The 20,524-nt window shown below is 40.3% G+C and overlaps 1 protein-coding gene across 3 annotated transcripts in view; it reads left to right on the plus strand.

Annotated features, from left to right (window-relative positions):
* macrod2 (mono-ADP ribosylhydrolase 2) overlaps nucleotides 1-20,524 on the plus strand; it is a 402,121-nt gene that overhangs the window by 156,066 nt on the left and 225,531 nt on the right. For all 3 annotated transcript variants that reach the window (XM_020094321.2, XM_069538689.1, XM_069538690.1), the window contains exon 5: nucleotides 11,275-11,391. In XM_020094321.2, the coding sequence (XP_019949880.2) occupies nucleotides 11,275-11,391 (117 nt within the window). The remainder of the gene's footprint in view (nucleotides 1-11,274; nucleotides 11,392-20,524) is intronic.

The following is a 20,524-nucleotide window of genomic DNA, read 5'->3' on the forward strand; positions in this document are numbered from 1 at the left end:
AAAACGATAAAGATAAAATAAGAAGATGTAGTAAAAATTTACACTGACATCACATTAACAGGTTTATTGTCTTTATTGGGATTGAATCTGTTTCTTTTATCGATGTAACAGATGCAGCTGCAGATATCTCACCAATTTAGAACATTATTAAAGGCAGCTAACTGACCCATTTTATAAAGCTGTAAAATTCAGCAGAAAAAATAAATGTCAAAATAAAAAAGGATTAATTTAAGATTTTGTTCTGATGATTATAAAAATTTAAAAATCTTTGGTATTAGCCTTCCTCGTATCACCATGTCAGCTTTAGCTTGTCCTGTCCTGCGCTTCCTCTATTGCATCAAACATTGTTAGACGTTGCATGTTGCAAACGTTTTATTATAGGGAACAACAGAGAGGAGTGACGGGAGTAAAAAGAGTATATGCTTAGATATTAATCCTGGTTTTAGTGCCAACAGTCAAGAGCAAATAGCAGTGTTATAAAAACAGCCATTTGGTTTTACGGTTGCACAAATGTTTATTGCTCCTAGTTTAACAGCCATAGAAACTTCATTACAATGCCTGAAATCTCAGTTCCTTTTTTAAACAATATTTTTACTCATATTACAAGAATTTTAAATTTTTCAGTACTTGAGCAAGAATTAAAAAACTTCACATTCTCTATTTCTATACAGGTAAATAAGCTCAATAATACAGAAATAAAAGAGTCCAGAATGATTATGACCTTCTAATTACATAGTGCTCTGTGGTTTTGACATGCTCTGCATGGTGCTTTGCAAATGTTAATGCATTGTACAAGGCTGTAGGCTTTGCTGAAGAAGTGCCTTGCACCAGCAAACCCAAAGAACCATGCATAATAGCAACAGCTGTTCATGCATTTTAATCCAAAGCGGTGGCCTTTCATTGCATGTTTCCATCTTTCTTCATTTCTGCAATTACGGACTTGCCAGAGAGTTTGGCCTGAAGATCCGAGAGTGTGGAACAGCAGCCATACCTGCTCTCTCCCCTCACCCGGCCTTAAAGCATGCTATTCAAATTGCTCAATAATTGCATGCATTTGTCTACTCCTGTCTGCAGTTGTTGCTACGTAGAGCAGTGTGTGCTTTGAACAAAGTGCTCCTGTTCCAACTCTCACCTCTAGCCAGGTTGTTCTTAGAGAAGCCATCCTTTACCATCATACAGCGGGCTCTCTTGGGTGACTCCAGTATGAACTCTGTGCTGGGAAGTAATTTATGATGAAACCGGCCAGGATCCGCTCTGGGGGCTGTGTTTTCTCAACATTAGTGTGTCCCTTATTAGCCTAATTTCTCAAAGAGGGCAATTTCTTCAGGGGGCAACATTTAATTATGTCTGGATGAAAATCTGTGTGTTTTATTGATTCAAAATACTTGCTCACATGAGGCGAACCGGCTGTATGTTGTTCAGGAACAAAAAGATTAATCTGGCTGCTCATCAATATAATACAGAAAAAAAAAACATGAAAGGCGCCAGTTGTGATGAAAGTGTTGGATCTTCATTAATGTTAATTAAAACATGATGTACATAATTAATAATTCACATCTGGTTCTGACTCTTGCTCTAGTCTGAGGGGAGCCCTTAGTGGTCAGCAGTGGGATTATCCTCTTTTATTTAGGGCAGCAGATTTAAACCTCTCCCACTGAGATAGGTGGCGAGCTTATTAAAAGGAGATGCTTCCTGATGGTGGTGGGTTACATGTTGACTACCTTTGTACCAGAGATATACTGCTCTACTAAAAACCCTGCTATGAGAGCGCTTTGATGTCAGAATCTCTTACAGGCAGGAATTAACCACATGTCATGTTGTTCTTGTTAATAATATTTCAAGTTGTTCGGAAATGCTTTGATTCCGCCCATGAACCCAAAGAACCAACAGAAAGGTTTTTATGTCATCAACAATTTAACCTATGGACGACCAAGATGTGAAACGCGAATAAGAAGTGAAGATTTTTCTGGTCTGATGTCACATTCACATGAGCCTAAGGTAACTCTGCAAGTGAGAAACACGCATAGACACGCGTCTTGGCCCACAACACATAAACACACATTGCACTTCAGATTGGTTTTGCTGAGGGAGAAAAGATCTGAGTCTCTCACACCGTACTGTTTACTGACACTCTCCTCCACTCCCTGTCTTTCCTGAGGCAGTAATAGTAGAGCTGGGGTGCCAAAGGTAATCTAACCTAGGAGACGAGGCGATAATAGCCACATTGACGGAGTGCTTGTTTGTAACGAGAGACTGGATGAGGAGTCAAAGGTGATATTGAAGGAGGAAGAGGAAGCTGTAAGAGGTGGTTTGTGTTTATCTGGGATTATTAGGGCACCTCACACAGAGAAATGAAAGAAAGTTTTGAGACCAAGACAGAGTAGTAGAAGATAGGAATTGTGGATTTCCATCAGGAAGGAGACCTGTTCTGTGATGGCAGTCCAGGATATGGGGACGATGCAGACGGTTTTTGTAAATGGCAGGACTCACATCTCGGAAAATGATGCTCACAATGGTAGTTTGACAATGTCCTGGTCACTGTATTTCCACAGATATTCAACCATTTCAGTACATATTTGTCTCAGGCAAAGAACACGATGCATTCATGATCATTTTAGTCTGTACAGTTTCCCCATGCTGTGAGGAAAAACAAATCATGATGACTAAGAATGCAAACTACAAAAAAGACAGAAAAGAAACCTGGAAAGCATCACACCTAATTTTGATACTCATGTCCTATCAGCTCAATTCAACTTTCAGTAAAACATGGAAATTAAATTCACATTTTATCTGTAGATAGTCAATATCTGGGCTCATTTGAGGCTTTGATTTGGGATTTTAAAGGGGGTAAGGTTTAGAAAAACAGTCACAAGAAAAAACTTGGATGGTTCAGTACAGAGGTCAGCAGTGGCCTAACCAAATAAAGTATTGCTAACCTGTCTGGAGTTGGGCTGGGAAGACCAAACAGTGCTCGTCATGTGAAGAATGCAGACAGTGTGCTTCTGGTTTTCTATGGGACAGAATGACTCCGCTGCTTCAGACAGAGAGTCCTGCAACAACAAGACAGAGCCGTTGAAACAACATCTTTAAATGTGCGCTCCAGGGTCGTCACAACTGTCTTAGGGAGGTCAGCACGGCTGGGGTTTGGCACCGAGTCGTCCGCAGCTGTCGGCCGCCAGGTTTCCAACGACCATGTCACATGAGCTTGGGTAACCTAACCTGGCATTCCTTTACGGCCTGAAGAGTGTGTGTTCCTAATATGTCAAACTTCAGCCCCTGCTCCTTATATCCAGCTCTAGTTTTAGTCCAGTTAAGTAGCAGGAATAAAGTCTAAATAGTCTTTTGAATGCTAAACTATTTCTGAATCTGTCTATAGTGAGCTGGATACTGATCTCAGCATGATCTGCATATAACATTAAGTAAACTGGGTACTATGGTAACATGTTTTTTTTTTTATAGTACACTGAAATTTAGTTTGACTAACACAGCCCAAGAATAAGTGTCAGTGGGAGGTGAGAAGGTGCTGGGAAATCTGCCAGAGGCTGTTTTTTAAATAACTTCAGTGACGCTTGCTGTTTTAGTCTTGTATGTATGTTATTAAGCCAAAGCAAGCATGTCATGTCATGTCTTTTTTTTTTTCTACATTTTCTTTTAAAACTTTGTTAGTGGGGAAATCACCTGTAAGAGTTGACTCTTTAGAAGAATCTATCTGCGGACTGCAAAACAGTGGCGGAGCATTTAGGGGCGTAACTCTACGTAGGAGGTGTATCTGGTTCTTTTCTAAATCCCATAAAAGAACCCCAACCACAGGCATATAAAAACTAAGACAAATCTGCTTGTTTAGCCAATTGTTAATGGACACTGCATCTAGCAGCAATGAAAGCTTAATTATTGAGATAGATAATAAATTCTATAAAGTGTTTTTAAATCTGGAAAAATAAAACCTAGCTCCCTCATTGACTTGTATGTGTTTGCAGTTCAGTCTTACCCAGTCCAATATGGGATGTGTTGACACACCGAGCCACGCCTACTAAATTGGCATTGGGTTTACGTGTTCAAAATAACATTAGAACTGAGAACTGACTATCAAATGGATGTATTTTGCATATTTTTAAATGCAGATGGTTACTGTTGCAATTTTTGTTGCAAATTCTAAACTAGAATTGTCCTCATTAGAGCGCATACCTCCACCATGGCCCAACTGTCCCCTTAAATCAAGCTGCACCTACACGCATTCATAGATATCAGTTCCCTAAATATGACAGATTTTATTCATCAAAATCCATAATGTACCCTGGGAAATTAGTTAAAATGTCAAAAAGCACCAGACATCCCAGTGAGGAGGTTCCTGGATCCGCTCCCCTTTTGTCCAGATCTACGCCAAAATTCCTTCCTTGGCCCGTGTCCCATCCTTCCACCAAGTTTCAAAAACATCTTTTCAGCAGTTCTTTAGTAAACCTGCTGACAGACAGACAAGCTGCAATGAAACCATAACAGAGGTAATTAGGCTCTTTCTCTGTTATTGAAATGCTCTGCTGAATGTTATTATAGTTAATCCTGAAACTGTAACCCACTGGGCTTTATGCCATTTCTGAAAAAAAAAAACTACAGTCTTTGCTGACATATTTGTCAACTTGGGCCAAACTGTAGCAATAATAACAACATGGTTTCCACTGCGTTGTTGTGGAACCTGTGATTCCTGTGTCATTTATTCTGCTTCCTACTTACATAGCAGTGTCAGGGGAGCTGTGAGTCATGTAAGCCTGAGGTATTTTATGTCACTTTGGAGAGTAACATCTGTGCCTATCTGCCTCGCATTTTATTAGTCCAAATCCCCTGTTTACCTAGGTATTATAGGCAAAATGGAGATTATTATCCCTTTCCTTGGAACTTGGTTACTGTAGAGAGCGAGATCTGGCTCCTGTTGCATCCAAAATTGCAGCGATTAGGACACATAATCCAGTACCACAAGGGAGTAAGCACAATAGTTTGAACGTATTCCACCTGACATTTAGTTGAGCCAGATCTCTGATTGGCACATGATTAGCAGCTAATCCAAGTCATTATCTCCTTCAGTGAAATTAGTTGAGTAGAAAATGCTGTCGTAAATCACAGAGGTGGAATTGCGGAGGGGGCTTTGATCAGTGTACAGCTCTGAAAATGCTGTGAGGAGAGAGGAAATATGTTGTTGCCATGGATACTGAAAAAAAAAAAAAATAGGTGGAAGGGGATATATGGCTTAATGGTTCCAGGGAAATGTTTTGGTTTGTGTGGAAACCTCGACCCTCAGAGTATTGATTGTTTGACCTGCACACAAGAACTGTTGCTGCATGAGATCTCAGTGGATCAGAGGGAGCGCACACTTAGGCACATAGGTTAAAGTTAAGGCCCACCTTTATATAGATGACAACCTATTCCCCTTTGTTAGATTATGGACCCATAGTCGGACTTGTCCACAATGTGCCACGGAGAATCCAGCTCAGCACCTCCTCCCTCCTGCCCAGCCCGCAATGCCTCCTCTGGCTCCAGTCCTGAACCCAACCCTCGGAGGAGCGGAAAATAATTAGGAGAGAAAATTGCAGCTGACACTATTTCTGAAAAGCAGGGTATTGTAATGAGAGCAGAGCAGGTATTCATTGTGTCTGAGGGAGCGATTGAAAGCCCTTGGTTTTTCGGGCTGCCTGGGAGAAGCCCGGGGAGAGTAAGCAGAGCTTTGCCGAGTCCCTTAATGCATGTGGGAACGGAGCCTTGAGAGGACGAGGCAGAGGTGTCTTCAACAATGGCAGGAGCCAAGGTTACAGCTGAGTAACTAATTCAAACTGCTCTGGACTGACACACACACTCATACACACACACACACTTGTCGTCTTTGTCTCTTTCAATATGTCTCCCCCTCTGTCTCTTGCTCTCTCCTTGTTCCCTTTATGAGTACAGAGGGATAGCGTCCAGCCACCGCTCAAAGTTATCTTCATTAGCAGTGCAGACCTGCTGGAGTGGCTGCGTGGGGAAGCTTTCTCTGAGCAAGGCACTCAGAGAAAATGAATAAATGTTTTGTCCCACATAGGCCCAGCCTAAATCAGAGGCTGGCTGCGAGGAGAGATAGATGAGGTATTAACTGTTATATTTTTCAACAGCGGCTGAGGTAGCCCAGTAGTGGGGTGGACAGAAGCAGATGCTGCTGCCTGAATGTTAAGCCTGTTAAATGAAATGTCCTCCATAAAGAAGTCTTAGCAGGAGTTGAAATATAGCACCGGGTACCTCTGATTGAGAATCACAAAGCCGAGCACATGTTCATCTCAGGGCTTTTGCTTGACATGGGACACAGGGTGAAAGCTGCGAGATGAGAGAGAGTGTGCTTTGATCACCTTCTGTGATGTACTTTTTTTCTCTTTTTTTCATGTGAATATGGTTATTGCCTCCAAGTATAAAGGAGGGACACAGACATAATGGTGATCAGGAGTACTTTTAAAACTGCAGACACATGGCTATTGATGATAACAAAACGTCATAATACACATGACCTTTTTTGACTAAGAGGTAAGACTGTGCAGCTGCAAAACTTTAAATAATGATCAGTCTAAGCACATTTACAGATAAGCAGGAGTACTTAGAGCTGTTTTCAGACAGGCACTCCACGAAATTCAAAATGAGTTTGCCTTCCACATATGTAGAACGCAGCAGGAGACCATCCATGTCAGACGCGTTCACAACAGCAGGAAAATGTCTGTAACGTATGCTGTAGATGAAGGGTGGCGTATGGGCAGATCACGCAGGAGGAAGGACAAAACATATAGATTCCGCAGCAGAAAACTCAATGTTTTCATTTGCACCACATTAACACTGGCGTCGGCCCTCATCCGCAAAAGTTCTCAAATATCATTGTCTTTTCAAGTGCACATGCTCACCCGGTCTTCTACGTGTACAGCTACTCTTTTTCTTCCTGAGATGTTTGTATTCCTCCAGTTGTCATATGTTAGAAAGGTCATCAACACCACTGCTTGCTTGCTTTTTTAGTACTGTATTCTCACATGGGCTTATTTGGACATTTTGCAGGGATTCTATTAAGGGGCAGGCAGGAATATTTCCAGAAAATGTCCAGAGCAACTGACTTGGACATTTGTGTTGTCACATACAGCCCCTCAGTGCGTGTATGGTCTTGGTTTCTCAGTGTGAACAACTGGAGATTGAGCTGACTTGTCCTCCTTCTTAGTTAATGAGAATCTTAGGCTGTCTTTGTGATGTTGCAGGCATCTATAATGTAGAAATCTGCAGGGAATAAAGCTGAAATCCCACTTAAACCAGAAAATAAATTGGTGGCCAAATTGCATGTGGGTCATATCTCCACTTATGGAACAAAGATCTGCTTTTAGTTGCCTAAATAATGGACAATGACAAACTATTCACAATCAAGTTTTATCGCCTCTCAACCCACTCTGTTTCTTTATTTGAGATTACAAAGTACATTTTGAAACCTCTCTGCTTCTTTGCTTACCTGCCTGTCTGTATTTGTTTACACACACCCATATTACCCCCGATGTTGCTGTTCTGCACCACCCATTCCGTGAAGCAGTCTAAGTAAAGCAGGTAAATTAAATCTTCATCCGAGATTCTGGCTGTCGGCCACATCAGTTCAGCAGCCTCCTCTCTATTTACGGGCACCGTGCACACATTTCCAGGCTTGTAGGGACTCGCTGACATAAGATGCACAGTGACACACTCAGTGGCATCAGAATAAAAAAAAAAGAGCTTCACAGTCACAGCAGCTTATGCAAGCATGAACAAGAAGAGCAGTGAAATGGAAGCAGAGACTATTATCTACAATCTCATTCTTCAGTTACTGAGATGAAACACAGAACCCTGAATGCTTGTGCTCGTCGGGCTCCTACGGTGCTCATAGGTAAGACATCAGCCGTGCCTGGTAGTGATGAAAGAAAATGTCTGGGGAAGGTGGACTCCTGCGGGAACACTGCAAACTGGAGGAGGGCATTATTAAATTGTCCTAACCTGGCTGGCCTTATATGACCATGAAAAGATCATAGCTTGTACCTGTTGACAGAAAGCTCTGAGGGTGTCCTCCTGCTCCTTAAGATTTACAAATACATGCAACCTGAAACACTCTGTATTAAACACAGTCTACAAAGATCATATGTCTTCCTCTTTTTCTTAAAATATCTTTTCCTGCTTGACCTTTATAGTGCAGCTGAGAGATGTGCATCCTCCAATTCCCTACACATCTTGATGCACAATTATATCCAATGCAATAAAGAACGATCCACCTCGACTGTTATTTAGTTAAATTCCCCAAAAATTTAATTCAATGTAATATGATGGGACAGAAAATAATATTTTGCTATGCAACTAACTATACTATAGATCGGTGGTATTTATTTCCTTGGTTCTTTTTAGACAGCTCATCATAAATCAAGGAAAAAAAGTGCCAGTTTTATTTCACCTATTTTCTCAAACACATCATAAGAACAAATATAAAACAAAACCAGGACCTTGCCCTTAAATCAGCTCCTCTTTCCTGTGGTCAGTTACACATTTCTAACATCTCACATATTTAACAGTTTAACCATTTAGGAATGATCAGGATTAACAATGAAGCATAGTGCCATTATCACAAAACATTTCATATGTAGAGATCCAGAGGAATGTATAGCTGCTGCTCCCCCTTGACAATCTCTCCTAGAGAAACACGATGACTCAATCTCAATGTAAAATGATTTGGCACACATTATAGGTGACATTTGTAATTAACAAAGGTTTAGTAGACAAATAATTAGCCTATATAAGATTCCATCTGATATCAGTGATACAAAGACCTTAGAAAGAATGCATCCTGAATTCATCCCTAATTGTGTCCTATGCACACTTTTTAATCAATAGAATTGTCCTTAATGCCAGTGTACTGATGGGAATCTCTGAATAAAACCATAACCCAGTGCAGCACTGTATATATATACTTATTTTCACATTAGTGGAGCTTAATGAAAGGATGCTAGCTTTGTTGAAACACTGAATCCAGTTGGCATGTTGAAATAGCGGATGAGCCAGCTAGATTAGCCAATATAATTACTGAGGATCTCTAAGCAATTAGCACTTAAAAATCGCCAAGTTTTCATCTGAGATGTAGCCGTCATGTAATGTGCAACTCTTGGTGTCTGTCTTTTTTCATATTGCTTTCTGGTCTGCTTCAGTTTATTGGCCAAATGTGATGAAGCCAGAGAATACAACATGTTGAATATACTCACAGAAGCATCTGTTAAATAGCTTTTCCAAATGTTTCAGACTGCTAAAACCTACAGTGTTAATAACAGCCCTTATGTGAATCTTGTGCTTTTCATATTCTATATCACATTATAAAGTGAAAACTGCATTTAAATACTGATTTCAGAAGCACAAAAATCTAAACTCCAGAATGCTTTTAATATGTAGACTACATTAAAACAAAGATGCAGGTTAATACATATACATGTAAATATACAAAAGGTATGTTCAAAACATTATAAGTATTTATAATTCACAATTTCCAGTCGTACTAGAACTTTGACTAAGATGCCTCTGTAGGAATCCAGATATTAGAAAATATTGACTGTCCTGTCACTGCTGTGATGCAGGTGCATTATCAGGTGAACACATTTAGGTGCTTGAATCTCATTAGGTCGGTGTTGTAATAAAACACAATGGAAAAAGGTTTTGTTCGGCTGGAGGATCTTGTTTATGGGAGTAAGCTCCCCGAGCTTTCAGCTCAGCGTGCGCATTTAGCAATTCATGTTTGCGAGATGTTAAGTAGCAATTATGATTGCGGCTGATGATCGTGGATGATCTTGTTTGCACAGAGCGTATTATAAAAATGCCAAGCTTACAGCTAGCGCTACATCCTCTCTGTGTTGTGTTAAATAGCTTCCATTGTCACCAGAGCGATCCCCTCCTCATATCCACATCACTGTCACACTCATGTTACTTTTTCAAAAAGCCATCAGGATTCGTCTCTGTCAAGCGCCTGTCCCTCACTCCATTAAAGATGATTGATAGAGCTGGAAAATCTTCCGCCCAGCTGTTGTCGTTGACTCATCCCTGAGAAATTGAAAGGAACTGAGAAAAAGGACCATCCCTCATCAAAAGACCTTTTGTCTGCGCCCATGATGTGAAGCAAACTACACTTTTGAAGATAGCGGATAACCCATCTCCATCCTGTTTCCATAGTTGTGCTCTGTTTGTGCATAATTATCAGATTACAGGTGAAAAAAATAATCAGTCCCATTTTGTCTTTTATCAGGAAAATAAATTCAGATTAGACTTTATCTATTCCTCAGTTCTGTTCTTTCATCAGCTTAGAATATGTAAACCTTGGTTTTCTGGTTATCATCTTAACCCTCAACCATTTTAGTTTTGATGGATAAAGCTAGTCTGAGGCTTTTTCTTCCCATCGGCTGAGTTGTTACAAAGACACGCGGAAGAAAAGACACGTCTGTTTGTCCAACTGCTTCTGTTCCTCCTCCTGCTTCTGTTATCGTCTAATGGCTTGTGAGGATTTTTACAGGACAACTTGAGGAGGATTTTATGATGTTTCAGTGTGATTGATAACATGCTCTTGGAGGGATGTCAGGCTTTCAGAGACGGATAATGTGGATTTCTATCTCTCTGCCTTGTTGTGTAAGACGTGCCATCAATCAAGTGTATCATGGCCTTAACCCGGTAAAATTAAAACCTTAGGGGGGGGGGGCTCTGGGTCTTTGTGGAACCGGGGCACACACATCAATGGGGAGTGAGACAGAATAAGAACACAGATCCACATCATAACAGGCTCACCGCAGAGAGCTGAACAGATATAAGATTACCACCACCGGGTAGCAAATACAGTTAATGATCTGACTGTATATCTCTGTTGACAGTGGAGAGGAATTACAGGAAGAACAGTCTCATTTTCCCTGCGTGTGGAGGCGGTATTAGATCCTCGCCTGGCTAATTTCATTCCGAAGCTCGTCAATATTTACCAGCAACAGGCGCAGCGCAGTATGTCAGACCCAATCTCCCTACAGACAGACGCTACAGAGTGAGGGAGAGAATGTGGAAATTCAGTAACGAGAATCAAACCCACGGGCATCATTTTCAGCTTGTTCCTGTTCCATTAAACAGCTGTTTGTTTTGACATGATAAAGAAGACACACTGCTAATCATTCCAGCTGCTTTGATATGTCACATGTCTGTTATTGTATGTTTCTCCTCAGGTCATTCTTACCTCTCTCTGTGCATCTGTTTTCGTTTCAGTCGACGGCTGCATACACAAAGCGGCAGGGTCCTGTCTGTATGATGAGTGCCACTCTTTAAATGGCTGTGACACCGGCAAGGCCAAGATCACCTGTGGATATGATCTGCCTGCAAGATGTGAGTACCAGTAATTCATTTGTTTTTCTGTTTGTTCTGTAATGTGTGCTCCGGTGCCCTGCAGGGATATCCTGCTGCCATACAGGGCTTCCTCACCTGAACAGATAGTGAACATCAAGATTTTGTGGAAAACACTGGAGCAGTGAAAAACCCTGCATTAATCAACATTGTTTTGTTTTTTTTATGAAATGGCCTCGTTATTGAAACCTGAGGCGTCTGAACCAGCAAGAAAAATCACAGTTCATGAAACAAATATTTGGTTTTTGCATGCATGCTCTTGATAATAAATTGAGGTCATAGTTCCTATAAAGTTTGGACAAAGATGAACAAATTCCAAATGAAACTGTCCACACTTCAGCACCTGCACAGAATGACTCAGGTCATTTGCCTCTAAAATCAGAGTGGGGTGCCTTGATGTCCACAATAAAAACATTTTAATCATAATTTATTAGTTGTGAAAAACTCATTTGTAATAATATGGGGAGTTGTTGTTTGCAGGCTAATTAATATGATTGGTGTTTGTTGTATAGCTGGATGAGGGGAGTGGCACCCGCACACAAACAAAGACATTAAGGGAGCTATTAGTTGCTTAATTTGATTGATTTTTCATCCCTGATTTATTCTGTTAACGAATCACACAACTCCCACTGTCAGGCCATGACTGATCAGAGGAGGGACTGCACTGTTTCCTTTGTTTTCTTTCTCATCTCATTGATACAATCTTTTTTTAGCAAGTCTCAGAAAGTTTGTGCTGTGTGTATGTGTGTCACCTCCCCTCACGATTGACTTTTGTAATCATTTCTGAGCTAATTTTATTTTGGTAATTGTCAGTAACACTTGCGTCACTTTTACAAGTTTGCTACAAGCTTCTCTCCTCTCAAACTGGAGAGGAAAAGCACGATGGTATGGAAGAAATGTCACTTGGTGTAATTCGGTCGAGACGAACGTCCCAGCAGTCCTAACCTAACCCTGAAGGATTTCCATGAGACAGTCAAGAGAAGACATTGAGGCCCAGATGAAATTAGGTTGTGTTAATATGGTATGTCGTAAAGATGTCAAACAAATGGAGCAGATAAACTGTGAGTCACTCTTGTGGGCAGCCGGTTCAAGTGTCTGCGCCGCCAAAACAGGGTGCACCATGACAATTTAATAACCTGCAATGTCATCTGGGAGCAATCACACTGCCACCGGGTACCGTTATTGTAATTATCTCTGGGCACAACACCTTCTCTGTGCTGATAACTCGTTATAGATTGTGTAGTTCTTTACTCGGAACCGTCAGTTCTTTTTTTTTTTTTTGAACGTGATGTTATTTCATATTAGAGCTATCTTTACTCAGAGCCAGTATCATCCTCTTATCTTCCAACTCTGATCACTGTCATCATCAGCATTGTCTCTCTCGTCTGCTCGTGGCAAACTGACAGCCGCTTGACATTTCTCCGAGTTTGTACGTTCTGACAAGAGATCTCAGTCGCTCCTGAAATCTACCCACTGTTTGGACTTTTGTTCTTTTCCCATTAATTTCCATCTCTGTCTGATTTGTTCCACCTACACATGCATTATAAAGCTGCCGTGATGGCAAACAACAATCTGTTTGGTTTATGAAATCTCAAATAATAGTCTGTCCACCCCCTCACCGCCAAACAAAGTAAACAAACACGACAACTGACAATTTTCCCATTTTTGAATTTCCCTAAACTCAGTGATGTTACATGTAGGCGTAGCAATAAAGGTTAGAAGTTTTCAGTGGAATGGAAGTGTATATTAGATTCATTGAAAGTTAATGTAATGCTAATTGCCCTTGTGGATTAAATAAAAAGCATAAAATGATTAAAATTGACATATAATGAGTGTTTATACTTGTATCTTCAAACAATTAACCCCTAAGCAAAGAGCCTTACGTCATGATTCAGAATGGATGGAGCGTTTTATTGTGCTTTCACAGAGCAGACTGAGGTCGTCGGATGCCAAATGCAAATGCGCACTGGACCAACTTGGTTGTGTGCAGGGAAGGTTTTAAAAATGAATAACTCAGTCTTCATTTTAACAAATTTAAATCACCAACCGCATCGATATTTTTAGACACGTATTTACAAAGTTGAATGCATCCATATCTGCAGGCCACGATATGCACATTCTCATCGCATGCAGAATTGCTTCTGCTGACGCATATCTGCAGATGGTGGCTCAACTACTCTTCCAAGAGTGAGGAGAACACAGACAGATGGACCATTTACTGTTCACATCTTGGCACAGCGCACCATTTCCAACGTGGGCATTCTTAGTCTAGCTTCGCCTGAACATTGTGCTGCTTTTCACAATTTTCTATAAACACATAAATAAGAGGATATGACTCTTCTTCGGGGACCCCCTTCGCTGGAATCAAACCCATTGCATAGAATTGGAAATAAGTAAGTCTAAACACAGAATAATGCAGAACAAACAGAAATCATTTTGGTTTTAATTCAATTTTAGTCATATCGACTTGGCTTCATGCTGCACATCCAGCTGACATCTGACTTTGCCAACAATGCGTAGAAATAAATCATCCATCGTGCTATGAACTCAGACAGTGCATTTGTTTTGTTATCACCCACAATGTATTGTATGTCATTCGACAAGGAATTGTTCTAGTAATTTTTGTGGCTTTTTCAAGAACTGGAAGAAATTGCAATTTAAAGCTAATACTCACAATAAGTGGTAAGCAATAAAACGCTTCCGTGCGTCCTGGAAAACCACTTACTGCCCACAGGGAAAAGCGCAGTTGATCTGAAATCAGAGTTGTCCTTGTTTGGAGATTTGATGTGCTGAGGCAATGGAAAATAAACCCACCCCATCTCAGCCTTTTTTCCTCAAGACAAGAAAATTGCTCTCCATTACATCCCACTAAGCAGTTTAGGCTGTGAATCCCAGTGGCAAATGAGCTTTTCCTTGAAGAGGGCCAAGCACATGTGGGACTGATTATTATGGGGCCGGCCCAGGATTATTAATCAATGACAGTAATTACCCACCTACCATAGCGGAAAGCCTAAAAAAACTGTCTGTTACATCAGTCTGACAAGGAAATTGTCTATTTGCCCTCATGTTAGACAAGTTACTCATCTGTTCGTAGATTAATGATCAAATGAAAATACGTTGTCGAGCATAACAAGCTAAGTCGCACATTTATGACCATACGAGTGGAAAGATGTGTTGCAACATTGCCCATGACATGTCATTATTGCCATTTAAGTGTATTTAAGAACTGAATATATGAACTTAAATAGTGATCAGAATAGTGATCAGATGTGGCACTTCCCCACAAAATATGCACCAAGAATGGAAGTTACAAGTGATTGTGAGGAAAGAAACAAACACAGCCCCATGGTTGAGATGTTCTGCTGTCAGAATATCAAACATTTAAATGATTAAAGTGCGATGGAAACATTAAGTAACATATATATATATATATATATATATGTTGTTAACTTGAGTACTTACATTATCCAAAATGTTTCCAACAATGTTCAAACCCAGAGAAATCCCCAATTATATTCAAGGTAAGGGGCTATTTCAGTATGGTCGCCTTTTAAATGCATAATTTCCTCTTTACCCTTGCCGTCTGTTTCTGCGATAACTATCCCCAAACTAGCCTGTTTAGAACAAAACTGCATTAGTGAGTATAAAGTAGTTTTTTTCATCTAAACACTACACAGTATTTCCTCCAATGTTCAGGCTTTCTATCGCACATATACTTTATCTCTTTACCAGCTTTATCAGTTTTTTGCCACTTAAAGTGCAGAAATTTAAAGTAACATACTGTGTCTCAGTATTCTTGTGGTTTTTAGACGCAGACATCATACCACCCGTGAACATTTTCTATAGACTTCTTTTTCTATAAAGCTTTTGGGTAGTGATGCATCTGAACACACACAAAAAACACATTTTGCATGGAGTACTTATCTGTGGCATTATTTTCATTTTGTGTGTTTTTCTCAGGCCAGACATTAGAGGACATTTAACAAACAGGGACTGTGTTTATGTGTGTTATCACGGCATCCGTTTTTTTGGGGGGAAAGAAAGGGAAGCAGAATCAAAAGAGCTCTCTGGAGAATTTTTCATATAATCATCCAGAATATTAACCTAGATTTTAATTTACTGGAAACGTTGCTGTTTGTTCGATGAGGACACACTGTAAAAGTCTTTATTTAATCTTTTTATCAAAAAGAACCGATAAATAACTGCACAATAAGAATGATGTTTTCAGCCTTAAGGCAAAGGTGGAATTAGAACATCTTTTCTGTTTTAATTTAACAATAAATAACACATTTCACAACAACAATCTACATCTGTGTTGATTTAATTTACGTTACACAGTAAAACACCTTATTTGCAGTGACAAGGTGTTATTTTAATTCAAATGTGTGACACATTTGAGAATGATCTGCTACAATGGAGTTGTCTGATGTCTTATTGTTTATTATGCTGCTCCACAGGTCCACACTAATAACTTTAAGCAAAGACCTTGCAAGTTAATCTTTACTTGCACATTTCAGCCCTAGCTGTCACGGTGGACCTAGAAGGTATTCAGAGTTCAAACTAGAGGTCTGCTCGAGAAAGTTAATGTCCCAGAGGAACTTTTTAGATAGACGCTGTTATTCCCCCTCTCCAGTTTCATCTGAAATCTTTTACCCAGTTTTGTTTTCCTCCCCAGGGTAACTTTAGATTGACAGTTCAAACGTTTGTACTGTTTATTGTTTGTGTTGCCTCTCTCCCCCCCTACCCATTATTGCTTGAGCTCTAAGTATACGCTTTAAATAATGAAACATATTTGGATTCAAACAAGAGGGGCCAACATTTTGGTTTTATCGTGTTGCTGTCAACAGTGTCCTCTTTCCATTTTAATCTTTGTGTTTATTTTCTTGTGCTTCAACCAACAGTGACAAAAAAAAAATTGGCTGTACCTTTTAACATGTATGGATCCGTTCACATGTACTGTGTGGATACTGTATCAGTTGTGAGTAATCTCACCGAGCAGAAAAAATATATATATATTTTTTTAGTGGTCCCTCTAGAGAAATAGTGCTCATTGGGATTCATATGCCGCTGCATTTCACTCCAACTTATCAGTTGTAGGGTTATAGATTTCAGCCTTTGGAGTATTGCTTCCACCCAGCCCACTTTGATAGTGTGCAGACATAACCTTATCCATGCAGCATCGAAATGCTGGCAGACCTGAGATTACTCTCTAATCTAAAAACGGGATGCTAACTGTTTCGAGAACACTCAGTCGGCTCTCCCGTCTACAATGACCAGGCACTTCACCGCACTTCTACAATCTGCACTCAAGCTTCACGGGAGCAACTCACGGCTCAGCCATTTGTTTATTTTGTGATGCTGCTGCGGCACAAGCCTGAAGGTCTCCTATATTCAGTGAATTCCTACGTGCCATCTATGATATCTTACAACCAGGTGTGTTTTCTCTTTTATAACATCAGACATCATTAGATTTTGTAATTTCTTGTCTTTACCTTTATTTGCTAAAACAATCAGGATTAAAACTGCTTAATCCTATGAAGATAAAATGAAGATCATCAGTGTATCACACTGATACATTTGCACTAAGTGATGTATTAAGGGATGCTTATCACGTGGCCATGTGACATCACATTTAAATATCATAGTTTTCATAATTCCATGTAGTTAAACATTTCTAAGGCTTTGATTCTTGAGTTATCTTAATAAGTAACTAACCCATCAAATAACTCTCGATCTTGAAGTATTGAAGTTCTTATATCAGTTCTTATAGTTCTTATAGCTTCACACTGTGTATTGTAAAGAGTCCATGGAAGTAGCCTACAGTGTCGACATGTGATACACTCGATTTTAACAAACTATCACAACATCAGCGCGTTCACACCAATGGCAACAACAACTAATTCTCCAGTTCGAGGTTTGAGTCAAGCTTCACTAACTTGGAATTAGCAGCTTCGGGGTTCTGCAGACTGAGTACTGCAGCCGCTCTTTACTTGGTGCAGCTGAATTACTGCAGGTCACTTCAGGAAGAAAACTGCAACCAGCATCACCACAGGCCAAACAAACAGGCACGTTTAGAACGGGCTCTGCAGTAGTAGCTAATGACAAAGCTGAGCAGCTCAATTACAGAGTAGATTTCATTTGATAAGCATGGCAGCTGTACACATGCTCCCAGCAGCGAGAGATCCAGAGCAGATGTTGCTGCAAACTTTCCGATGGCTGGTTCAAAATGTGCATCACAGCAGCATCGGATTTTCTGTATTTTTAGTTGCAAGCTGTGGATCTTATGGGACCACAGACAAAGCACCTTTGGGAGACGCACCCTCGTTCAGCTCACCTCCTTCTTTTTCTAGTGCTCCCTCTCAGTACAAAATGAGAGTCTCGGGCATTAACTGTAGCTGCACCTGTGCTAATAATACTAATCATCAGCCTGTGGTAAATCTTTCTCCCTGATAGCATGAGGAATCTTTCCCATGCCCTATTTACTGTGGGAGAGCTGGCCGTCTGTTCCGTCTCCCTCCACTCAGCAAACACAGATAAATCACAGCAAAGTACCCACTATTAGTAAATGACATATAGCTCATTCTGATTAAATTACCCCCAGAACATTATCATTCTGCCGAGCTTGTTTATTAACTTTGTCTCCGTCCAATCACGTGCAGCCGGGCTGACACTTTCAGGGGGCCATCAGACGGACCACAATTTGTAATCGGTGTAAAACTAGTTGTGTAAAGGGAAGGATTTAGTCTGACCGAGGAGCTGCGTTGACCAAGACGTTTCACTGTTTTGCTTCAAGCGTTAATGGATTTGAATGCGTCCTGCAGCATTAGCAACTGGAATTTCTTCTGCCAGGTTATTCCAGTGGTTTCCGTCACTATTTTAGGAATTATTTTTTATGATTGACCACCATGTAGTTTTCACTTCTGTGCAACAGCGGTGCATTGTCCGCATTGTTATCCTTGCTCTTCACAAATGAAATGGCCAACACGGCAGACAGCTGAACAGACTGTACCTTATCTCAACATAATGGATCAAATAGAGACAGTGTGATTGTTACAAGGTGTTTCCTACCACCTCCCCTCATTTTGGATTCAAGGCTGGAGTGAATGAAATCCTTTGTTGTAGTAGATAAATGAGCGAGGCTAAACTCGACCCTGGTGGCCATCACAGTCCCAACCACACACACACACACACAGTGCTAAATCAACATCGTCTCTACTGCTCACTGTTAGCACCCACATCATAAATGTCACTTCATCACTTCACGCACACTCGGTTCACCAGGGAGCCTCTACCTCAGACGTTCTCAGGCAGTTTGGATTGTTTTAGTGTTTTTTCGTCTGGTGGTCCTTTCACAGTCTATCAGTTATTATTGAGTTGTTAAGTTATAAAATGAGAAACTTGTACTTTGTTCCAATTTTTTTTGATAAAAATCAAACAAAGAATTTAGGAAAGCTGGGTAACATTTCTCGAATAAAGTTTTGTTTTAGAAAAGTAATCCAACAATGCCCAAAGGATAATGGTCAGACCTCATTTGGAATGGAAGTTGTGTGGAGTTATACTGACAAAAATTTCTAGATGAATTAATGATTGAAGAAGATTGAATATCAAGGAGAGGCCCAATGTTTTTTGTTTTTTTACATTATTCATGAGGTAAAGAAGCTGCATCTGCTTCTCTACTCTAGACTCATCAACTCTTACTGTCTGGCTTCTCAGTGGCTATAATAGATGCACTCTCAATGAACAGAGCAAACCTAGTTTCCCTGCTCGTCTGTAGTAGTCCTCTGTGCTCCACTCTTTTCAGATATTTGTGTTTCCTTTGTTGGCTGGTCTGTCAGTCACCCAGGCCTCTTGAGGACTGGAGTAATTTGGTAATTTTGCCTAAACGGTGATACTGTAATTATATGGCATCAGCTGCCGGGCTGTCAGTGAGACGGCCAACGGTCATTCATCACCAGGAAACTAGAAGGGGCGAGGCTTTGTGAGTGATTGGGTAAACACTCGCAGAAAGAAAGAAAGTGTGGTGGTCTTACCTGGAAAATGGCAGAAAATAGGAGGTGATGGGCTTTAGGAGTAATGGGGTGCAGGAGCAGCAAGAGCCTGTGTGGCGGGCCGGTTGTTTGGTTGAGATGGGTGAGGGGGGGCAGCAGGGTCTTAAAATGACAGTGATGCATCAGGAGGGGGCTTGTGGGTGGCAGATGAAGTGGGACCACTGGAAGGTCAGGTTTGAAGTGGAATGTGGCAGCAGCTCTGATGCAGTCCTGCCTCCCCATCACAAACAGCTCCCATCTGTCCATGAGTAAGCCAGGCCTAATGAAGGCTGTCGTTATAAAGGACTCATCACCCAGTGGTGGCACATTTACACATGGAGGGAGAAACAGAGAGAACATCACTGCTGCAATTCCTGTGGCTGCCAAAGCCAGTTAGAATTTTATTTTATTTTGTAATGTGATTTATTGTTGAATTGTGTTTTTTCATCACATAAAGGAGTAGGACACATTCTTATAAAGCCATGATTGTGGATGGAAGTAATAAAACATTAAATCCAACTATTTTACAAATGTGTATGCATAATGTCACCTCTTCAGATTAAATTAAATTCAACTATTCTGTCATTAAAATCCTTCAATGGATGTTGCAGATGCTGTAATATAATTTTAATGATTAACAATTTGAAATGGATTTGAAATACTAAATATCTAAATACATCACAAAATCCTTCTTACTTCACAAAACATTTTACTCAATCTGTTTATGATTGAATTATGAGTCATTATGAGTCATGCCAAGTAGGACTAAAGACAATAGCCTGCACTTTGACCTTAAAAGATATTTCACATTAATTTGACATTTTGCTTCGTAGGATTTCCTGAGCAGTTTGATCTAAAATCGATCCATAGTGAAGTCTCTCACAAACATCTGCTGAGTCAGGAAGTATAATGTGATGTTATTCCAGAAGTAGTTATTCAAACCAATGTGGTTGCACGGTTTATTCACAGATTGTGTTTGTATTGTTTGATGCTAAAAAGGTAATTCTTTGTCTGTGGAACACTTTGTGTGAACATTTTTTCTCATTAATTCGCCATCTTAATTCAAATTTAATCAAATGCTGTAAATT

The sequence above is a fragment of the Paralichthys olivaceus genome, chromosome 14, assembly GCF_024713975.1.
Source record: "Paralichthys olivaceus isolate ysfri-2021 chromosome 14, ASM2471397v2, whole genome shotgun sequence".
Lineage (NCBI taxonomy): Eukaryota > Metazoa > Chordata > Actinopteri > Pleuronectiformes > Paralichthyidae > Paralichthys > Paralichthys olivaceus.